We start from the raw sequence: 24905 nt of genomic DNA on the forward strand, positions 1-24905 counted from the left end.
GTAATACTCAACCTGTTTATTTTACCTCCTTTTGGACTGGGATCAAGGCAGAACAGGACTGAAGAAGCATATGTGCAATTTTCATAGAGTATCTTATGCACATTGTATTTCCTTGTTTTTAGGTGTTTCTTTTTCATTTTTGAAAATGCGTACAGTCAGGTACATTTCAGGTCAGTCCCGTAAAGTATAAATAATGATTCCATTCAAATGCAGATGCATTGAAAACAGGTTTGGGTGTTGTTTTTTTTTTGTTTGTTTGTTTTTTTTTTTCAGAAGTCCAGTTAAAGTGACTCAGATAAATCATTTTTAGCACTCAATGTACAGAGTCTCAATTTACATTTAAAATCTGAAACAGAACTACCAGTGCGTTATTTATGTCTGTAAATTACAAACAAAACTTTTTTTGGTATGAAATGGCACAGGAAAAGAAGTTAATTTTACAATCTTCTTTCATTCCTCACAGAAAGCTACCATTTCAGGGTCTTCCTTCTTCAGCCTAATGTACAGTTACTGAAGAGCTAGGGCAATTTCATGGGACTTTCTGTTAGCTGTTTAATTGTGCATGGTTTTCAATGCTGACTTCTTCATAGAATACACGTGTTTGTAATTTCACCTCATGTTTATAAGGGTGCAGTATAGATTAGCATATAGATATTTGCACTTGGAATACCATATGCTGTTCACAAGCACTTCATAGAATGGCGTGCCTCCTTGTAAAAATCCAGCCATGCTCGCACAGGTACCAAAAACATAATTTAAATTCACATTTCTAAAGCACAGTAGTCCTCATCCTCAGAGTTGATACAATTTCCCAAGTTTTCCTTTTCTGCCTGCCATGTAAATCTGCGATCAAATTCCCCAGAACCTTATTTTTATTTTTCACTCAAGATATTCTCTAGCTTACTAAAATCAGAAAGTTCTGGGCAGAAATCTCTCTTCTCAGATAGGCTATGATATTAAAAATATCCTCCCCAGATAGCCATTTATAAGGCCTTTTCCCAAACTAACTCTTGATGTACATCCATTAGACCATTAGACCCACATAAAACATAGAAGACATTCAGTAATTTGGATAGAAACAACTAGTATTTTTTTCCCGACGAAATGCAGCAGTTGGTGTGGCTGGGCAGAGAACAGTTCAAGGGTCTTTGAGTGCACAGGATCCTCATATCACCCCTTACCGCAAATGTTGTCCATTCCACAGAATTAGGTGCCAGGTAACTGCAAGGCTACTGGAAGGGGCATTATCCTCCCTCTGTTAAGGAGGCAGCAAGAATATGTATTACATAATTTGGGAAAGTCCAGTAAAAATGAACACTTTATATTTTGCATTCAAAGAATTTTGGTTGCAAACCAAAATGCTTCTTTTCTAAGAAGCTCACATATTTCCTCATGGAAATATGTTGGAGCACATTTGTAGAGAATGGCTCCTTCTGCCATTTCTTCAATAGCAAAGATTTCAGTGGGAATACGTCTCCTCTAATGCACATCCATTTACCAGGAAGAAGAGGAAGGGAACTATGCACAGCAGGGAAGAAAAGCTAAAGGGACAATAGCTGCATGTCTATCCTGAGCAGCATGGCAAGTACTCCATCTCTCAGCTAAGACAATTTATCTTCAACCTCATTCTCATTTTGTAAAGAGTCAGTGACGTGTAGTGCTAGTACCATGGTTATGCTGTACCGAGGACAAGACAGAACAATTGGGTAGCTCAGCCCATGGAGGAGAGTGATAATCTAACTAAGAACAATGAAATGCTCAGGAGGTACTTATACTACAAACATTTGATTTTTTCAATTGAGTCAAAATTATTTATGTTTTTATTTTGACAAAATTAGCTTCTTTTTTTTATATATATATATATAACCACAATAGCTAAAGCCTTTAATGCAAAGAGATTTTTTTTAATCAAAAGTTTAAGCAGTATGTGACTTTTTCACATTACTGTTTTATATAATCTATATATGTATGCATATATAAGACCATACAATCCGTATACACATAGTTGCTAAAAAATTATGAAAAATACAAGAAGAGTGGTCAGTAAGTAGAGAAATAAGCACTGCTGCAAACGTTTTGGTTTTCTTGAAAGAACAGTACTTCTAAACAAACAGGTGTCCTTAGGAAAAGAAAATTAGCAATAGATCCTTCACTGAGTAGATTCACTGCAAGTTTCACAAATGCTTATAGCAAGCCACGGATCTAATCAAGTCTTCAGACCCTGCTGAATACATCAGTTGCCCCATACTAATTTTCTGGGGAAGGAGGGAACAAATAAAGCTCAGTGTCAGAGGAGTTCCAAAACTTCAGTGAGACAGAATCACCCCTGCTGAAATCAGTTTTAAGTCTGATGCTCAACAGAATCCTTCTTTATTACTGTTTAAGTATTAGACATAGTAAGTTTCTCAGGGGAATAAAACTACTGATTTATCATGCCCTTTTCTTGTGAAATATTTCACTAAAAATAATTGGAAGCTAATGATGCTTCAGAGGACTCTCTATGCAAGTGAAAAAATAATAGGAAGAAATGTTATGTTTGAGATTATACTTTTTTTTTTCTTTTTTTTTTCCACAGGATCCTTAGACATCCAATGGGAACTGTCAGAGCCACCAATCAATTAATTTTCTAATCTCTCTGTAATGAGCTTTTTCTCTTTCAACCCTTGTTTGTCTCCTTTGTAGCAAACTTGTGTTTTGACTTATTTCATTTTCTAACATCTTAAAATGCAAAAGTGGAAGAAAAAAGGGAACTAGCCATAACAGAATAAAATATAGCATGTCTATTCTTTAATTTGTTGGAACATGATAAGCTCAAAAAGTAGTATGCTAGGAAATGGATTTTATCTGTACTGAACACGTGAAAGTGTGAAGGTCATACTGGCAGTTTGCCCTGCACGGCTTTTAAACTTTCCAATATTCATTTTGACCTCTTTCTTATCATTCTAGTCATTTCTTCACACCCTGCACTGAGTTCATGGACAGCTCCCACAGTATTACAGAGGACTACTTGCAGATGCACAGAATATTAAACAGTCACTTAGACTGTTTTTTCCAGGAGATCTAAACAGGACACATGAAGCCATCTTGAGGAAATTAAAGGCATGGTGGTGTGGGGAAAGAAGAAAATAAGGAAGAATGAATACAAAATAAAATAAAATGTACTAGAATGGTGGTCGTCCTGGTTTCAGTTAGAGTTACAGAGTTAATTTTCCTTCTAGTAGCTGGTAGGGTGCTATGTTTTGGATTAGCTGCAGAGCAGTGCTTACACCAAGCCAAGGACTTTTGAGCTCCTTGCTCTGTCCTGCCAGCGGGCAGGCTGGGGGTGCAGCAAGAGCTGGGAGGGGACAGACCCAGGACAGCTGACCCAAACTGGCCAAAGGGGTATTCCATACCATCTGACGGCATGCTAAACAATATATAGGGGTGGCTAGCCGAGGTGGGGGGCCGGCTGCTCAGGGATAGGCTGGGCATCGGTCAGCGGGTGGTGAGCAATTGCATTGTGCATCACTTGTTTCGTACACATTATTATTATTATTATCCTGTCTTAATAAACTGTCTTTATCTCAATTCAAGTCTTCACTTTCCCATTTCTCTCCCCCATCCCAGAGAGGGAGGGGGGAGGTTGAGCAAACGGCTGTGTGGTGTTTAGCTGCCGGCTGGGTTAAACCACAACAGTGGTACTCTTAATTATCTTATTGTATATTTGGACTTGCCCAGAAATTATGAAACGTGGGTCTGGCTAGGATTTTAATCTCATTCAGCTTTGTTGATTAACCTGTTTCTACTCTTAAAATGAATTACACCATCTTGTGTCTCCACTGTATAATTTTATAAAGTAGGTGACAAATCATGTTGCAAGTGACAGTCTGCGCTGAAGTGGAATGTATAGTAAAATACATTTTTCCTCAACTGAATTGTTGAAACCGTTAATCTTTATCTAAATGCCCATAATAACTGTTTTGTTCTGCATGGCAGTTGGGAGAAAAAAATGTCTTCCAGAGAGCACTTTGGCAGCCAATCTGCTTGTTAATAAAACCTGGAGAAACATTTGTGATTAATATAAATTACTAATTCCACTTTTAATGCCTAAACGTGACAGTGACTAATTTACACAGTTTCGCTTGAGCTGCCACTGAGTATTTCAAGTGGGACTGTGAACAGAATGCTGTTGGACTGGTGTATGTTTCTCAGCACAGCTACCACAGGTGCAGCGCTGCAGATGAGGAACCCTATCTCTGGCAATCATTTCTAACCATGCTGGCTGATAGCTCTGCTTGGGCTGGGGGAAAAGGGTCAGGAGTGAAAGCTACCTAACACCTTCTCATTATAAGTTGGAAGTGGCATGATTTGTACAGATATGGGAGCTGGCTGCAGTAAACTGAATGGCTACGAGGCAGTTGTGGCTTCTGCTACCTAGTTGTCAGCAATTTTTTAATGGTGCAACAGGAGGTATCTAAAATGCTTCCAATTTAAGGTTGAAACTCAGTACTGCAGCAAAGAGTGTGGGTTGGAAGGTGGGCACTTAAGTGACTGTCACACGGACACTTGGTCCCTCAAAGGAAATCTTGTGACTGCACGGATTTCTCCAGCAAGACCCAGACATGACTACAGCACCATCTATGGTGCTGCACATCCATATCTAATAATAACCATATTTAGAGGCTTCAGGCAACTAGCCTTAATATCTTTTACTTATAAATGTACTTTAAACCTGTTCTTACCTGATTATTCATTTGAAACTCCAGTAACACTATAATTTTCCCACTTATATTCAAATGCTAACATAACAATTTAAAAAGTCTTGCAAAATACAAGAAAATATAAGAAAAGAAATTGTTAAACAATAACCTACTCAGCTCACATTTGAACTATATAACACTGTTATGACCCTCACTGGAACATATATTTACTCCTGAATAAGCATATGCTTTGCTTCTGAATTTCTCTCTGAGAAACAAATGTATTTTCTACCCTGCTGAGGCAATGATGGAGCTTGTACTGTGTTACTGCCCCCTTAACCCTCTTGATGATGCTGCTTGCAGAAAGGACCTAATCAGATCCCACCTCCATGAAGCACCAATAAGAACTGTATACATAACTCCATGAACCTTATATCTCAGAGACATCTGAGGAAAAACAAGTTCATGACTTCTCTGTGCATCACCAGCCAGAAGCTGAGAGATGTTAATTCTAAGCCCTCTTCAACAGAAGAGGCTGCATTCTTTTACAGTCCCCAGGATGCCAGAGAAAGACAAAACGTCTTTTTCAGCCTGAGGCTACTGTATTTCTGCTCAAATTTTCTCCAGCTGAAATACATGCACGTTTGTACAGACAAGCCCTGCTGCAGCTCCTGCAAGAGATCCTGATTTCAGTCCCTGTTCAGGACTGTATGTTACAGAATAGCATAGCTGCGTAGCTCATTATGTAGAAGATGTTCAACTATGCTAAAATATTTGAGAGGAATAGTCCACATGCAGTTTTAAATGCTGCAGGCATCACAATACAGGAAGAACACCAAGTATTACTAAAAACAGATCTGTCAAAAAACATGTAAGAAGAAATCCAAGCTTGTATCTTCACAGTATTTCCACCTACAACTCTTAAAACATAGTAAGTTAAGCCATTCGGGTGTATTTTTCCCTGAACACGTTTTGAATACCACTAGGACTGAATTGTCAGGGCTCTTTAAATTGATTAATATACTGCCATTCTGATTACCCTTCAAATAATTAAGATCATTTCACCCCCAGAAGATCAGCAACAGTAACGTTATTCCCCATATCCATCATCAGGAGCCTGGTTACTCTTGTGCATAGAGGTATGGCACAAGTGAGATTCTGATACACCTTCAAGCCATTCTTAATTCCCTAAAGCAGTTCTGTATCTAGCTGGCTATACCACTTGATTCTTTAAATATTAAATATCCATGATGTAAAGGGGAAGCCAGGGAGATTTCAGAGGCAGTAAAAATCTCATTTGGCCAATTATGTAAATCTCAGGATGACCTACTACTGTCCTGAGGGAAAGTGGAAACATTTGGAAGTCTGAAAGGATTTTTTTTTTTTTTCTTTTAGAATAGAGCAATTCTATGCATTTCAGAACACTCTCTAAAAAAAACTAAGATACTTAATTCTATGTAGTTTATATTGACTTGCCAAGTACCTTGGGACATAATAGTACCAACTGCATGTGGCCACTTTGAGCCTAGGGTCTCACTCATCCACCTTGTTTGAAAAGTTTTAATTACTAGGGAATAAAAAAAAAAGAAAAAAAAGAGAGAATTACAAAATATTCTCCTGTTTTACAGCTTCCTCTAATATCAGAGCAATAGCTAGTTTAGGAACAAATTTACTTCTCTTAAATGCGAATAATTATGAAAACATGGAGTTCAATGCTGAGTACCACCTTATGAAACAAAGACAATCAGCAATTGTTCAGAATGTTCAAGCATTTGTTCACGGAGGGAACTTGGCTTTGGTCTATCAGTAGCAGGCACGCATATACTTAATTTGTATCATGACACACAGATAGTGTGAGCAGAGAAAGTGCTGCCTTGGTGAGTTAGTCTGAGGAACAGGAAGACTAACATGCTGATGACATGGAGGCAATGAAGTACGACACTGTTATTCCAAATGTCACTGGTACGTTATTTCCATTTCTGTTGGCATCTGCTCCATGTTACAAAACGTATACTTCCGATACAACAGCTCATTAAACAGGTTTCAGTTTGCTCAGAAATCAAATTAGAACAGTTACAGAGTTATAAGTCCTCAGATAATTATTAATAATACTCTTCACTTCTATGAGTTCTTTCATCCAAGGAATCTACATGCTTCACCTTATTAATCTCATAACATCACAGTGAAGTACCACTGAAAAAGAGCCTCACCCACCACTGAAGTGCAACCACCTCTGAGATGTGAAGTTGTAACTGTTGAACATCAAAACTGATTTAAAGCAAGGAATGATGAATGGTCCAGCTGCACAAAGGACTGAAAGGGCTGCATGCAATTCATTCAGTTGTACTTCCAGCAGAACACTGGATTTGCATACTGAGAGGAAGTTGCAATGGGATTTTTACAAGATCTGCAAATGTTAAAAATTACAGTAATCCATAGACACCAGTATGGAACATTTAGTAACCACTCCTCTAAGGCAAGGAGGTCACATACAGCCTTATCAAGTTCCTAATCCTTCTTGGTGGTCTTTTACCAAAGGTCTAATCAATCTACCTTCTTAAGCTTTGTGATTAAATAATCTCATAACAATGCTCAATACCTGCTTTATTTTCCTACAGAATTAACTGGTTTTCTTCCAGCACATTAGATGAGAAGGAAAGAAGGATGGATGAAAAAAATCTGTCCCTCACACCTTCTATCTGTGGGCAGTCTCTCATTCTCCTCATGTCCAATACCAGCATTTCTGTAGAAAGCAACACAAGTCACTGGTCTTCCTACAGGGGTTAAGATACAATACACTCATGAGTCAGCTTTCAAAGCTACAAATGTATGGTATATCCTCCCCTCTTTTACATTTGTGCTGTTATCAGAATCTTAATGGCACTTGAATTTTTGAAGCACACGAATCCAAATCATCTTCTTTCAACTTGTTACCTGAAAGACATTCATTCCCTTTGAAAAAACTGAAACAACAGAGACCAGCACCTCCATGGGTTCTCTCTTCATTTTCTTATATGTATTTCTCCTGAGTCCCAAATTGTTCAACAGCTTTTAACGTTCCCTTTGAGGATTTTAACAACACTACCAACGTCAAAATCTATTAGACTCTAGTGATTGTTTCTGCTTTCTTTTTAGCAGGACCAGCACTTAATTCTTCTGATGCTTTCTAACAGAAACCAGTCCTTTAATCTGCACACTAGGCTAAGCATGAATTCCCTTTTAAAGGTCACCTTCCTTGTCTGTCTAATGTTATCACACAGAAATATTTTTAAAAGTACACATTTATCAAACCCTTTCAATTGCTTTGATTTCATTCAGAACATCTCGAGTGATTCTGGTAAACCAGCTATCAAAGCAGGATTCGTAGAAGAGTGGCATGTCTAAGCCCACTGCTGTCAAAGTAGCATCAGTGTTTATGCTGATCAGATCTTGATTGAAAGGTTAATGTGGAACCTTACAATAAACAACGTTTCCCCCAAAGAAAAGTGCAATTAACACATTAAAAATATTTGTAAATCTTTCAGCATCCCTTAATAGTGTTCTTTAGTTAACCTTCATTTTTTAGCATTTGGTGCAAACTGGGATGTTTGGAGAAAGAGTTCCAAATGGGAACTTCTGACCTCATGTCTTCAAAAAGAAATGAAAAATGCAAACACCAGCAGTACCTGCATTAACTAATACCTGTGGAAATGAAGACAGACAGCCTTTTTTTAATGCACTGAAAAACAAGTCTTCACTTTGAAATCAAAATATTTGCTACTTAAGTCAACCATTTTCACCAGTAGAAATATTTTTTAATAAAAGTTTAGCCTAAGGAGTAACTACAGTGACTCTGCTGCCTCCAATATATGCTGAGCACAGTATGCCAAGACTTTCTAAAGCTAAAGTCCAAACTTTTTCCCAAGACAAATCTTTGTCTTTGAGTCCCAGGACTGACAGAGCCAAAGGGTAAAAAATATCCCAAACCAGGCTTCTTACTATATTTTATTGATGTGAGAAAAAACAAGAACAACAATGTTAAAAATTTAATAAAAACACCACCCCCCACTCCACCCCCCAATAATTATGGGATGTTTATTACAATTAGGGGCTACTTTTCATACAATTCCAGACTGCACTCAGTTGAAAAAGAAAAATAATCTGTTTTCATGTATGGATAACCTAGTATTGTCGATGCATATTGGTCAAGAACCCAAATAAAGATTTATCCAAGGACTTTGTAAGACAACTAGCACTGGAAATCTACAAACGAATACCTGCCCTAACAATCATATAGATAAGTTAAAGAAATGGGTATTTGCAAGAGATGCACAACATATAAATGTTGTAACTACGAACAGAAGAACAGAAACCCCCAGTAATAAAGTATTGCTACTAAAATGGAAACTATTTTCTCCCTTACAACTGAAAAGATGCTCTGAAGAAGAACCAGTACTAGCTGCATCAATGAACATGAAGGAGCTATTCTTCTTTACATAAAAGCAGCTTTAAAGTCAGGCTGACAGTGTCTTCACATTTACATTGGTAAATGCACAGATAAAACGTCTACCATTCTTTATTTGAATTTCCAAAATGGTATAAATTGCCATTTACGCCAAGGTCAATTGGTTGGTTAAGAGATTTGACTTTACTGGACAGCTTATAGTGAAATCATATATTCTAAGTGCTGGATGCAAAAAGGGGGGGAAAAAAGTGTTTAAAAAACATTATTAGTCAACTATTGCTGTACTACCCCTTCTGGATACAGTAATGAAAGTAGCTGTTGACTTCCTCAAAAAAAAAAAGTAAGTAACCAAGTAACCTAACCATCATGCCTAGTCATCTATGGCATCTATTAGATTGATTCTAATATTCTCCAGAATGCAACACTGGTTTCTTTACATTATCTCTTTTTTCCAGAAGGAACTTCCTCACATAAATCAGACTCAAAAAATTGATAAAAACTACACTTACGCTCTCAGACAGAATCTCCTATCAGCAGACATAAGGCCAGCAGTATAAGCCAGTTCTGAAAAAGCAGTATTTCCTGGTGTATATCAAGATGAAAAAAATGAGGGAAGTGTTTGGGGGAGGAGGAGGAAGTTAGGGAGAAGACAACTTACATTTATCTTTTCTGATAGGATAATATTACTTGTCATGGTCCTTCTGTTTTGTGTTCCTATTACATCAATTCCATCCCATCTTACCTCTGGTAGAATATGTGGACATCCCTAAATTAAATAATCATTTTGCAGTGAGTTGTGCCTCTTTGTGCAGAACATTGACACCCACTAATACTAAGCTAGTGCTTGAGGAAGAGCAGTTAGCTCTATGAACCTGTTTAGTATCATTCTTTGAGCACATGAAAAATATCAAAAAACCCTGTTAGCATGTGAGAGTTTAAATATTTCTCTGTAGTGTTCTCCCAAACAGCATTACAGGCAATTCAATCTTGTCTCTGCAAAATCTCTAAATTCTTGCTATACTCAAACTAATCCTAAAAAATAAAAAAATAAAAAAATAAAAGTACAGCCAAGCTGGCAATCTGGGAACCTCCTCCAAGTTCTTAGCCACAGAATGTCTTTCTTAAGTCTGTGTTAACTTTCATAAAAAGTGGCCAGTACCTGTCCTATGCTAACTCCTCCTGATTTGCACAGGGATATGCATGGTTCCTTGTTTTGATTTTTAAACTTTGCCCATAATTCTTCATTACTAACCAAAAATCCCTATCACAACCACCACTACCACCAAACAGCGATTGTTTTACATCCTCTATCTCCAGTAATTCAGAGGTGAGGGCACCTAGAAAAGTGTTTCAGTGCAGATTCTGCCAAAAACATCTCAGGCAGAAAGGAGACAATACAAGCTACTCAACTCGATTATAAGATTTTTAAAATATACTCACAGCTTTAAGACAAAAAGCAAGTAACATTAACCTGGCCATAAACCACTGAGTTGAACATGACAAAGTGCTAAAGGATTGTAGGACAAAGTGAAGAAAAATAATAGGGCAAATAAATACTACAGGTTTAAACACACAGTCTCAAAACATGACAGAAGGGAGAAGACAGAATAAAGTGAAACCTCAACTTAAAAGTCATCTGAGACTGCTTCTGCCTCAACAAGAATTCAACAACAGACCTTTTACTATTAACTAATTACTTAATTGACAGGCAAAGGTAAGACAAAAGGAAGTGGAGGTATTATAAATGCTCTTGTCTACATTATTGTACAGTATGTTTTTTGAGTTACAGAAGCCTCCAGGTTGCAATGAGATGGCCCAACTACCTGGCTGCTGCTTGTGAAAAATGACATCAGGACTCAAACAGTCCCACAGTTTTTGGAACATGTTGAGGACACTTTCCAGCCACAGAGATCGAACAGAAGAAAGACAATTTTGTATTTGAAATTCTGAAAAATCTCTTTGGGAGAAGAAGCTAAGACCAGCAGGGTGGAATGATATTTGAATAAAAGCCCTCAGCATAAAAGAGTCAGAAATTCAGGAAAAGAAAGAATTAATGAAGAGGAACAAGGACAATGGAGAATAAAGACAAAATTTAAGAAAATCAAGGCACAAGGTAAAAGCAGCTTCCCCACAAATACATTTTATGGGCAAAAAGAATACAGGAGAGTTTGATGTTAACTTAACTGTATATAAAACGCTAATTGCAACTTTACAAATTATTTCTTAATCATAAATTTAAGAACCATTAAAATATTTCTAAAAATACAACTCAAAAAGATCACACTAGATTACTATGGTGAGGAGCAGTATGGTTACAGCAAATGCTTCCTGACTGCCATAAGCTTCGTACTAAGAAATGCATGACAATAAAAGAACAGTGAAAATGACCCATGATTAAAGGCAATACAAAGAAACAGAACAAGTATTCTGAAATAAAATCAGTAAAGACACATGCATGACATAAAACCAGAAAGAAACACTAACTAAAATGTTACACAAACAAACCACATGTAAAACAACAAAATATTTTTTTAAGTGAAAGCAGCTATATTTCTCAGTAAGTATGGAGAAAGAAGCACTTACAAGATATTCAGTATAAGTTACAGGTAAACCTGTAAACAGCTAGTAAAATACTTCAAGATCTTGCAGGGAAGTGAACAGCAGCAAGATTGTGAAGAACAACAAACCCATCTGGGTCTCTTTAGGAAAAGGGTATAGGTATATATAAGTAACAGTAGTCAAAGTGATCAAATGACTAAACAACACGTAAAATCTTGGAGGATAAGGTGATAAAAATAGCATAGATTTGTTAAGAATAAATCATGTCAAATGCTGAATTATTTGGTGGAATAACTAGACTGATGGCAAAAAGGAAAGCAAATGCTACAGCTTAATATTAGTACAACTTCTGACACTATGTCTATGATACACTACTCTCAAGAAAAGAGCCATGTGGACTAGCTTAAATCACGAGAGGAGCTTGGTTTGGAAATTGCTGTCAGGATTCTTCATTAATCAGAATTAGTCTAGTTCTAGCTGTGTCTTCATCTTTTGATTTCATCAGCTCTCCATATTTGCCAAGTTATTACTGATACTTTCTTTATTCCATATGTACTACATTAATAAAAATAAAATGCCCATAATTAAGTTAATGAAAATGATAGTCTCATTTTGAATTAGATAACATTATATATTTCATGACCTTTTTTACCCTTCCTTGCTTTTGTGTTAATCTCCCCTTCCAGAGTACCCCATCCATCTTAATCTGCAAACCCAAAGTTCTTTTCCCTTCCAAATGGCATTAAAATCACAGTTACACCACTAAGTGGTTAGCTTCTGCTTTCACTAGCTTTCAGTTACTGCTGTTTCAGTAGTAATACCATTTTGTCTGATATCAGATTAACATACAATAACTTTAGATGACTGTCTGCTAAGAACTATGTAAAAACTGAGACTGTCATGATCTATTACTTACTTTCCCCACTATGCACTCCCTAACTAAAAGTTGATTTCTCTCCAAATATCTAATAACATCTTTTTTTCCTTTCAAACGTAAGCTCAAACAGTACTTGTTGATCACATCTGCAGTGATGAATTCAGTTCTTTGATATGAATTTCACATCAGCAAGCTAGATTTTTTTCTTCCATTGTATTTTTCTGGCATGACTATTCAAAGAAGGGAGGTCCAAGTTCATCTGAGCAATATACACAGCCACTGCATAATAAAGAAAAGTGGCATTTTCAAAAAACAACAGTTCAGAATAGAGACAGTGATTGTTTTCAAATTACTGCATTTCCTGAAAATAATAGAAGAGATACAAGTCATTCCTTAAAAGGTAAAGGGAGAAGATTTTCCAAAAGCTCTAATAAAAAAAAAAAAAAAAAAAAAAAAAAAAAAGTTGAATACCTAACCAACCAGTTAATCTTTTATGTCTTCCAGAGGTCTACACTACATAACATATTTTGTGTCCTTATATATTCTTAATATAACAGGCTACATGGTCAGCCTTCCTTTCTCATGGAGAGAGGGCAAAGGTTTAAGATCTGATGAGGAAAGGAAACCTTCCCTGCCAGAACACTGATTTCTTCACCATGAAGATACAGAGAGGTAGCAGATGCAGTCTCTGTAGCCGGCACTAGACCCTGCTGACAATTTTGATGAGGAAATAAGGAACAATGTTTCACCGTCTCATTTCTTCAGCACAGACCAGCAGAAAAACATACCAGGATGGACAACTCTCCCCAGATAAGCTTTTGGCCTTTAATTGTTGCTGTGATCCCTGTAACTGCTGCGTTACCGACCTTGTTACTGTCCCCAACAGACCAAAGGCTGAAAGGGGAAAATACTTACAATAGAGAAAAGGAGGAAAAATGCTTTTGTGTCTCTGAAACATGGCTAAAAAATTAATTTCAGTGAATACCAGGCCAATAAGCTACAAGTAAATGAACACCTCTTTACTGCTAATTTTTTGCTATTTTATCTTTCATTAAAAAAATAATTCCATCTAAACTCAGTTGAATATCATAAAGCTCTTCATATTTTAAAGCACTTTGGAGCAATTATTTTGAAGGGAGCCCTTGACAGTTAAATGAGTCAGTTAAATGAATGTTATAGAAGATACATAATGATTTTTAGCGAAATATTGAATTTAACCAGAAATGAGGAAAACCAGGCATAAGCACCCTGGGTGTATTTGAATAATAATGTCTTGCCTGAGAGTTCAATGGATTTTGTATATTTTAACAATGAAGCTATTAGCTAGATAGACCAAGCTGAGATTTCTTTTTTTTTTTTTCTTTCCCTTGTTGTTTGATTTTAACCTTTATAAAACATTTATGCATTTTTTTTTTTTAATTTAGAAAATCAATATGGATTTTTTTTATGCTTGCAGGTACTGGTGTCATCACTTTGCTTCATTTTATTGCAAACACATGATGATAAAGAGATTTCATTCCTTAGACTGAGTATGTCTGCTTGTTTTAATTATGATAATCAGAAACTGAATTAAAAACAAAACAAACACACACACAAACAAAACCCCACAAAATCTAATGTTTACATGGGGTCCAATATTAGAGTTTTGAGCAATACAATCTCCCCGTTTAAGTTAAGGGGAAGTTTTTGTGCGTTATAAGAGTAAGACTAGGCACACACAGTACAGATTTATTTATCCTAGAACATTATCTCCATAACCCTCATTTCTTAGTTTGCTGCAAAATCTGAAATGGCATCAAGGCTTTATATGACTTCTCATCATCATACTAAAAAAAAAATCACCATATTTAAAATTGTAAGCAATATTACTGCCAGCTATTATTATTATCATTATTATTGTTATTATTATTATTTTTCTTCAGCACAAGAACAAGGCACTGTTCTTCTGCTGCTCAACTGCCACCCATTAGAGGATTTTATTTGCTGGAAGAAAAAGGAACGAATTGAAAACAGTCCTCTAGGAATGCATTTCCTTGTAGATTTAGAAAGGAAAAGGAAAAACCTCAATGCTGAACAAATGAGGCTGAAAAACAGGGATCATACATACTGAGTTTCTCTGGTGAAATGAGGTGGAAGGTCTGTTTCACAGCAGAAAAGCCAACCACACATATAAAGGCAATATTTATTGGGACCTACAGTCTGCCTAAAGCTTTCAGCTCTCTAGCTGAACACTAAAAACTACAAAAAAAAAAATACTACTGAAACAGTCACAACCTGTTAGGAAGCTGGTCTGAAACAAACTGATGAGATGAGATCTTTGCTGGGGGATCAACCAAACAAAGCGAAGTCACAGCGGGCTCCGAGCTATCCCAGGTCCAGTTGCAGGAGCAGGCCGGCAGTGCAGGGCACAACTGCAGTACTGCCCAGGGGGAGTGCCATTGGCATCATCTGCCCCCCCACAGCCCCCCACATGCTCCACTCTGCCTGAAACCGCTGCTACGAGAACTTGGCAGGATGAGAAGGAAGGGACCAAAAAGCAACACGTGGCTTGACTCCAGGAGTGCTTGCCACAGGGAATTAGGGTTTTGAACACGGCTGGACATCGACATGTATACTGCTCAGAAACCACACAGACCTCACTTTCCTTTTATGATAAACTTTACAGAGACAAGAATACTTAGAGTGCATAATTAAGAAAAACAGAGATAAGAATACTGAAACTAAGCAAATAAGTAAATCCAGGAATTTCACACACAAACTATTTTTCCTCATATCTGGGGAGAGCTTCCACCCTTCCCTTCTCGCCTCCTCCACTTCAGCATGTTGCAATAAACGTAGCAGCTCGTTTTGCTTTAAAAGTCAGCCACGGTTCAGCGAACAGGCTGACATGCTATTTCATGTGAGAAAAGAAGCTGTGATTTAATCTCATTTCCACTAGCTAGATTCCTAGCTAATGTATCTGGGGATAGTTAAGCCTGTGTTCACTGTAAAACATCTGCATTGGCCCTCTGCATTTCCACAGAGCATAGGTGAAAAATTAGCTAGGTTTCTTGCACTTGTTGGCAACAATGGTAAATCTCCATATACTCACAGATGTAGAAATACTCCCGGCCTGGCCTGAACTCAAATCCTAGTGAGAAGGGCGTGAAGAGCTGGAATTTTTCTGAGAACTTCAGCGGTCCATTCGGGGAGTGTGGTCGATTACACTCCCACCTCTTGAACCCTTTGGAGGTGTGATCACAGGAGCTGTAGCCGTCAAAGTTCACCATGTACAGAACGTAGCGTTCGGTCTTATCTTCTGGCACTGAATCTTCGTAGTGAGGGCAGAACACATCCAGGTAGTCATTGATGCACACATCGATGTGGTAGTCGCCCTGCTGGAATCTGAAATCAAAAGAAGAGTTCAGACATAAGCACAGTTAATGCAGGATGACCTTGTTGCAGGATAATGTTCTCGTAAAGGGGGCATCACTAATGTCATTTCATTTCACTCCAGCCATGCATATTCACTCTCAAAACTAACCCTTAATATTCACCAGAGCTATCAGAGACTGCTTGTGCAGGACTATGGTTATATGACTTTCTGGATAAAGGTTTTGTTCTTTTTTTCTGACAAAATGAGTTATCTCTTGCTAATGCACACCAAGTTATAGACTATCTCTCCTTATGTCTTTATTGAATAAATGAAGTATCTGCTTTTTGTTTATTTATTTTTATTAAATTGGAGGGAGAAGCAAGAAGAAACACAGAAGCCAAAACTGTATCAGCCTTCCCATACCAGTGCTTATATAAACATCTACATGTGCAGAAAAATAAGCAACCCAGGCATGCCCTTTTCTATAAATCAGGCAGTAGTCACCCCTGTGTTGAAAGCCAACTTGACTATAAGAACTTATAGTTACTGCAAGAGCACAAACAAGTTTACTTTCTTCATGATTAGCAGCAGTTTGTCAAGACGCAAAGAAAACCCTGTATTGCTTTTTAAAGATATTTGAAAAGCACTACAACTCCTTTGCCAGAAGTACATACTGGAGATGTCGCTCTGGTCAGATAAAAGGATTCTGGGATACGAATTATCAACTCTCAGCCTAAGGTGACAGGTCTGAATAAATGCCAGCTGAGAAATGCAGCGCAAGGCACCAGCCCAGATGCACTTTATTATTATTACTATTACTGAGGAGTCCTCAGAGGCATGGGATTTTTGTTTTGTTGGGGATGTGTGTGTCATCTTTTTCCTTCCCTCCACGTTTCACGTACATTACTTTTTTAACACCTGCCATAGAATCTGGAAGAAACTACGGGAACAAATTCACTGCCTCCATGGGAGCTTATACCGTGATGGATTTAATGATTCCATAAAGCAGGTCGGTACGTCTATCAAACTCCCTGGGGCTGCCAAAGAAACCAACCACTGACCTGCTCCACGTCAGGCGACTGGACTACTTGTAGCTCCTCTTTTTCATGGTTGCAGTTGTCAAGTGTACCACAGAGCAATAAAAAGGCCATGACAGATTTAACTATAATACTTCTTTTTAGCTGAGGGGCATATTTTAAACACCTGATGGGCTTGAAATCTGCCATCTGGAGCCTTCTATCTAATTTCAGAGAAAAAGCAATGATCTGCTGGCCCTCCAAGGATAAATTCAGAGCAAACTATACCTTTTCATATCCCTACAATAATTTAGCTTCAATAAAATAGCTTTTTAAAGGAAAAAAATTGAACACACATCAAGGCATGATATATCTGTATAATTTCAGCCAGTGCACAGATTCAGAGTTCCATTCTGAAATAAGAAGTCTTTCTTTTCTTAAACACAGTTCTTTCAGGAAAATTCACATTTATCTAAATCATTTGTTAAAAATGTATTTTGTACTCCAGTGCTTTTGAAACCTGTCACACAAACAGATACTGTCTTAACACACTTGCAAAAACGTACTGTTCTGAAACTGGTGCCTGTTCTCTGTATCAGTTAACAATACACCATTTCTTACTAGTAACAAAAAGAAATATCTAATAAGTTAAAAACTAGAAGGCTTCATTCTAGCAATGATAACTCTGTTTTTGTTTTGGTTGTATTTTTTAAATTACATTTTTAATTTGATTTTCTAACTAGTAACTAAAATGGTAATTAATAAATACGTGCATATATACATGCGCATTTACTTTAAATTTGCAGGTTTCTTATTCTCAAGCCCACCTCTCATACCAGCCTCTGCCTTCAAAATAATGCTTAATCATGGTTTTGTGACAGAAACTGCACACGTTCCAAACTAAGAACTAGATCTAACAGTAGACATTCAGGATCAGACTGGTCTCCTTAACAATATTTTAACAATACATACAACTTTTGGATTCTAACAATACATATAACTTCATGTAAACTGCTTCTCCAGACTACCTTTAAGTCAATGGAGAGAAATAGGGACTTTGAGTTTAATTCATCTGACCCATTTTGGCCCAACGTGGCTGGGGTGAGACAGATCTCACTCCAGGGGCAGCTGTTCCCCTCCTTTAACTACAAGAACAATCCAGGCAGATAGACTCTATACTGTGAATGGCTGAATTTGACAGGGTGAATCTGACCACACAGCCCATGATATTGGAGATTACAAACACACAGAGACTGAATTTGTGATCACACCTTAAATCCAAGTTAGCAAGGAAATCAAACTGGAAATCTGCACCAGTGACCCGTGCTCCAAGCACTGCACACAAGGAGCTTGCCTGATGCCCTTTTGGTAAGCTCCCCTCCTGTATTCCTATTCAACAAACAAAACCACAACACAACCATCCCCTTTGGCTACAGGTTCATTCTGATTTCTGCTTACCCAAGTGCTGAACCAGCTGAGCATCCCAGGATGCCCTTGGCCAGCCCAGCCCAGCTGGACACATGAGCAAGAAGCAAGCACTGGCTGCAGAGCCAGCCCGAGGCCCAAGTACTCAGCTACGTATCTTTTATCCTGCTGCCCTACCCTCCCTTGTTGCCTCTCCCCTGCTCTGCCGCTACTTTCAACCCACAGACATCTGAGGCGGCCTACATGCATTTGCATTCGTGCCTCTACAAATGGAGGAAGACTGTGTGTATTTTAAGTGATCTGAACTGGCTGGTCTTAGCTGATATTGCTGGCACAGCAGTGGACGTGCTCCAGGGAAAGGTATTTTATTAAGCAATTCTGAGCAAAGTCTCTTCACTCTGTAAAGCAACAGCAATACTGAGAAGAGGTTATTAGTCAACCAAGAAGCAGAAAGCAGGTATTTATTTATTTCTTCTCTCATAATGTCTTAAAGAACTCAGTAATCAAAGACTCAGCATGAGTATTTAACAGATGTAGAACAAATTTTGTTTTTCCAAAAGAGGCTACAAAATCTGCATTGTGCGTGTTGGAGTGAACAACAGGACAGTTCCTGCTTCTACAGTTACAAGGTGTTATTTTCCTGAAGAGAAACCAAAAAGGCTTCTGACAGGAGCATGAAGGCATAGGGGTGGCCATGGGTAACTCACAGTAAAACTCATCAGCTCAGACTCCTCAAAGCTATTAAAGGGAAAACACTCCAGAAACACATTTCCAAGAATTTTAAACCACATCCAAAAGGAAAGCATTTCATGTTTACAGCTGAAAGCCTCTTAGTAGTAGTGTAAAGTCAGGTATTGGAGTGAAACCAAAGTTCCACTTCAAATTAAAGTATTTATCGGTGTTTAGCCACATACACATGTCAAAGAGCACAACATGTAAAGGGAAGGTGGGATCTGTTTACAAATATATTTGGAGAGATGACAGGAACAAGACTTCCTACAGACTGTATATAATAATAATGCATTTCTTCCTTTTACAAGTCTCTTTCAACATAGAATGCAAAGCTTACTTTTCAACATGTCTCTAGTAATACTACTGACTTTCCTTTTCCTTTCTCATTTAGGTTTTCATCGTGTCCTGGGAGATCCTCATCTGGACTCCAGTGCACTTCTGGAACCAAGTGGTAGTGAGGATCTTTAGATCCTACTATGAATAATAATAATATTAAAAAGAAAGAAAGTCCTATTTAGATTTTGCATAACAGAATACAGTGGTGTGGTAGAAACCAACCAAAAAAGGCTCCCCAAAACTTAGGGTTTGTAAATCTTCTCACAAATACTGCCATTTGTCTCCCTGGACTCTGCCTTACACATCGAAAAGCACAGCTATTCTTCAAACATAATTAACCTTGGTTTTGTGTCAGGTGGCATTCAAACAGTGTCTTGGAACCTTGCATAGTACAAGGCTACCTATTAAGCAGTAGGGTATAAAAGCTATTTTCCAAACAGAGACAGATAGTTAAGTAGCTTCTAAACCTAAATGTTACCATAACCAACAAACCATCAGCTTGCTATGCAAAACTTGCACACAGCTTCTAGAGAAGACTGTCCCTGTGAATGTTTCTGGGCTCAAGTGCCACTGCACAAATACCCAGGTATTCAGGATGCAAAGAAAGAAATTCACAGTCATTTTAAATGGAGAACTGTAAGACTAGCAAAACATTTTCAAAGTAATTTTATCTTCGATATTCTGTTTATCCATTAATGGAAGTGAAAGTACACAATCTGTATGCACACTTCTCTTCATAATTTGAAGTTCTGAAGCATATGTGGCTCATTTTGAATTTAATAGCTTTGCTGGTCACTGAGACAAGTGACGATTTATTTAAATAGATATTTAGAATGCAACAACAGTTTTGTTTGTTGGGTTTTGTTCCTTTCTTCCTTTCTTTCTTGGAATAAACACTATAAAAAATCCAGTTTAAAAACAGCACAAATAACACTAATTGCCCATTATCATTTAGATAGATAAAAAATTGCAATAGCTCCTGCTTTTTGCTTCCCATAAAAATCTTATTAGCTATATTCTATCATCCTTCCTGTACAATCCACATGCCAGATGCTCTACTTCAAGATAAGTGTACTGGAAAATTTTCTTTTTACTATGTTAACCTTTCTTTATTTTGAGTCTGTTCTATCAAATGCATGCAGTAAGGCTTCATTGTGAAACTGAAAAAAAAAAAAAATTAACTGCTTTAACTATGAATTATGAATTTCTGGTCTTCAAGTCTGGCATCAGAAGTGATCAGATGCAAATGGCCCTGATTCTGATGCCTGGAACACCAACAAACAAAGGACACTGCCACAGCTGAATGTCTTATACCAGTTGCCCTGCTCTCAAATGATAATCTAAAATGCAAAGCAACATCAACAAAAATCAGTGAATAGCATTATTCTTTGCAAACCATAATTAGCCATAGTTTTCAGAGCACAGCAAAAAAGATGCTTGTTCTTTTCCAAAGGAAAGAAAGCTTCTCTGAGCAGCACACGTGCATACCTCTGCAACTGCTGGTCATTTAGATCCTTATTTTTACTTTTTTGGCCACTAAGCAAATTTTAAATAAATTTAAGGAGACAGACAGGTCTCAGAGAAAAGTATATTCCTACAAGTATAATGTAAAAAGGAGCTGGGAGAGATTCTGTAAGTGTCCCTAAAAAGGCTGAACTGCCATTAAATGCTAGACAACAGAAACATTTTCCACAAGTGCTATAGCCACAGGAAAAGCTTCAACAGGAAAAATATTGAAATAGGTTGAAAATGTGGTTTATTTTTGTTAGCTAGTTATGAAACCACTTGGATAACTTATTACTATTGGATTTGGGAGTAAAAAGTAGGTATTATGTATATACAATGCAGAGATGAGTAAAAAGTAGGTATTTGTAAATGCAATAATACACAAAACACAAACATTTTCTGCAAAACTTTAATGTCATATAAAATGTCAACATTTAATTGCTCTTGGGATTTGATAATGTCACTTATTTACCATCTACACTGAGTTCACACAAGCATAGTGTGTTACTCCATCCCAAACTCTACTCACGTGCTCTGACTGTAACACAGCAGGGTAACTTGTGCCTCGTTATTCTTTCTTAGACAACCCAAGCCCTCTCATTTCAACTAAGTTAAAGCTGCTATGTGTGATGGGGGAAATCTTGTGGCCGTTAATTATCTGAGGGGTTGTGGGATTAAGTGCACCATTTTACTGCAGATAATTTTAAAGATGCTATTTCTGTGGTACGCAAAAATAACCTCTTTAATGCTCTTCTTTTCTTTTCACTGGCTTTGTCACAACATTTAATAAACTGTGTTCCCATAGCTCTGCTGACATCAACAATGATTCTGATGCACAAACAATGAAGTAATCAAAGACTGATTTTAATTTTAGCTCTATTCTAACCAAAAGAAAATCCAACATCTTCCAGATGCTAAGAGAACTGGGTTCACTAACCAGTGACATTTTAGATCTCTAGCAGTATCCTGCTACTACCCTGAGTAAGCAAACAAGAAAAAAAAAGGGGGGGAGAGAAGGGGGGAGAAAAAAAAAACAACAGCAAAAAAACAACAGCTATTACAAAGGAGCCTTTTGGTCCTTAGGTTACAGTTTCACAAGTTAAGACAAGCTCAAAATACCATGAAAAGAGCTTCTGTAGGAAGTGAAACACTGACAAAGTGACAGAGAAATAACTAATCAAGGCTGTTGTTCAAAAAAACAGCATTCAAAAATTATGCCTAGACAAGACTGCAAGTTAAGTACACAATGTAGAAAGAAACTTATTCTCTTGTCATTAAGTTCTCTATTCAATTACCATTTATTGGAGTAATTAAACACTGGGAAAGGATGCCAGGCTAATTGTTAGATTATGATAATTACCCAGCTTTGCTGTGCTACAGCTGATCAAAATAAGATGTGGTCACACGCACTCAGCTAAAGCTTCTCTGCAATCATTGGGCTTCCATGGGAAACTTATTACTATAATAAGGCCACTTATTACTAGTTCATTATCAATCAGGCAGAGAAACTTATTTGCAACCTTCGTTTTACTTTCCCACCCACTCTGCCGGAACAAGTCTCCCAAAAGGTTACACCCAGGTTTCTGCCTTTGGCTGGCTCCCTTCCATCACAATTACACAGCTGAGCAGAATCAGGCTCCTGCACTTGACAGACTTCATCAGACTCCCAATTACTGTCTCACAGCCAGCTGCAAGAGCCTATCACATTTCTCAAAAGAGCTGAGTGATGTCCATGAGATTGACCTCATAACTATCTGTTAGAGATCTACCTTCCCATTTTGTTCCTACTATGTCCATTCCCTGCCTGGCAGATTTTCACACTGCTTGGATTGAACCAAAAACAAATATCCTAAACAATCATGAATTAGAAAGAATGGAATTGTGTTAAGCTGAGCTTCATGAGAAAAGCACCATCATCACATGGTTTGCTTCCCCACAGGATTTGTCCCCTTGTCCCTTCTTATCAGCCAATGGTACAAGAGAGACATTGTGTTTTCTTATTGGGAGGGATGGTTTTCCTTCTTGCTGAATAACAGGATTCTGATCAGTTGCCATCCTATCTGGTAATTTCTACTGCCTATATAAAGGAGACACGTTGCTTCCCCTGTAGGGAACAGACGTGGGAAGAAATACGAAACAAATCAGCTTCAACTGGCATTAAGGTTTTTAAAGAAAAGAAATCGTTAAGCATCACATGGCTTTGAGGAATACAAGAATGTTTGGCCAAAACCAGAAAAAAAAAAAATCACCAAAAAAATACCAACCTCATGGCAATTATTTTTATTCTGTGCTGATGCAAAAACTAGAACTTCTGAAATGTCAGAAGCACCAACCCCTTCATAGCCAATTGATTTGGGAATCCTCCTTGGATATGACAGGCCAAAGTTTGTAATATTGGTAAGGTAAGGTGAGTGCTCGAGCTTCACTGTCTGGAACTTCATTTCCCCCATGTAAGGCTACTGTAGCTGACCATTTAGAACCTTTCAATTCTCTTAACTTCCAGAACAAAGAAACCTCATCAAAACCAGTCTGCTAAAAGTTTTTAACTTTCTGGAAAACTTTATATATACATACATATACATATATAATAATATGTATATATAATATACTATTATATAATATATATACACAATCTCCACTTTCTTAAAAAAAAAAAACTTGATTGTTGAAAACTTTCTGATATGCCTTGACTGAAATATATCCTCTGCAAAAAGAAGAAATCCTACATCTGAAAGGAGGAGGTTTCTAGAAGCAGAATAATGGCAAAAAGACTGTAAAACACAGGAGGAAAGGAGAAGCTTTGAACGGGAAACAGATATATTTTATTTTAAATTTAAGAGTTCTCTCAGTGACATATATTGTGTTAATTCCTTTAACATGAAAGACTTGAAATACCTTGTTTTCAAATTTCAGTTGTGTCCTAAGTTACCAATGGTATCAAATGTAGAAGTACAGATCCACTTTCATTTATATTTATTCTTTAAAAGCTCTTTAAGGAATAAATTGTTCAAAAATGTGTTTACTCCACTTAGTGTTAATAATTTCCTCCTTACACTCATAACTGTTTATTTGTACAGCTGGGTCCTGTATTGACTTTTTATAGCTGGCACTGCAGAAAGATATATGTTCAGAGATAATGCAAACATTAAAAAATAGAAACTAATTGCTCTTCCCTGAGTAGATATGAAGGAGGGGGAAAATAAACAAATCAACATTTATTTCCCACCTATAAATCTGAGAGTACTACAGAGATTCTCAACTACTGCAACACCCTCACCCACTTAACTTCCCATCATTCTGAACCTCCTAATCGATAAGCTGGACATTTTTCATTCCATTTATTAAAACTGTTTCCTCAGACTCTGCATTTGTAAGAAGACTTTGGTTCAAAGCTTGCATACACAACCTTTGCCTGATCCCTCAGAATTTCTGTTTTGCTGCAACTTCTGAAGAGAAGCCTGGGGGCTTCAGTGGCACAGTCGTGCCATGGATGATAAGGGTGGCAAGGGGTACAGCATGTCACAGCATTGATCCTAAGGAGGTCAGGCTCTCATTCTCAGCTGTCCCAGCTTTGATAGCTTTAATCCCCATGACTACAGACTGTACCTGGCTATTGATTTTCCATTGCTGAGGGCATTTAACTTGCTGAGATGGATGAAGAGAGAAGGAGGGAGGGGAGGGTAAAGGAAGAGTTATTACTCTGTCAAAGGCATCACTTAGACTCACAGGATAAACTTCAGTGTTGAAGCCCCAAGTAACATAATCTGAAGGGTACCACACCCAAGTACCTGAAGGCAGCCTGAGATCTGTGTGTGGAGTCTCTGTCCACAATGAATATAAAATGTGTGAGATGATGCCAGTCTGTTGAATTATGGGCACAAGCTCGTTACTTGTGTTCACATTACTTCTACCCAGTAATACTGTTCTGGAGTCCAAGAGAAGCATTTATCCAACTTTATCTGAGGTGCACTGAGGA

General features: G+C 37.6%; 1 protein-coding gene across 1 annotated transcript in view; it reads right to left on the reverse strand.

Annotated features, from left to right (window-relative positions):
• EFNA5 (ephrin A5) overlaps positions 1-24905 on the reverse strand; it is a 210534-nt gene that overhangs the window by 24643 nt on the left and 160986 nt on the right. The window contains exon 2 of the mRNA XM_035309908.1: positions 15651-15943. Coding sequence (XP_035165799.1) covers positions 15651-15943 — 293 coding nt within the window. The remainder of the gene's footprint in view (positions 1-15650; positions 15944-24905) is intronic.

Source organism: Oxyura jamaicensis, chromosome Z, assembly GCF_011077185.1.
Source record: "Oxyura jamaicensis isolate SHBP4307 breed ruddy duck chromosome Z, BPBGC_Ojam_1.0, whole genome shotgun sequence".
Taxonomy (NCBI): Eukaryota; Metazoa; Chordata; class Aves; order Anseriformes; family Anatidae; genus Oxyura; species Oxyura jamaicensis.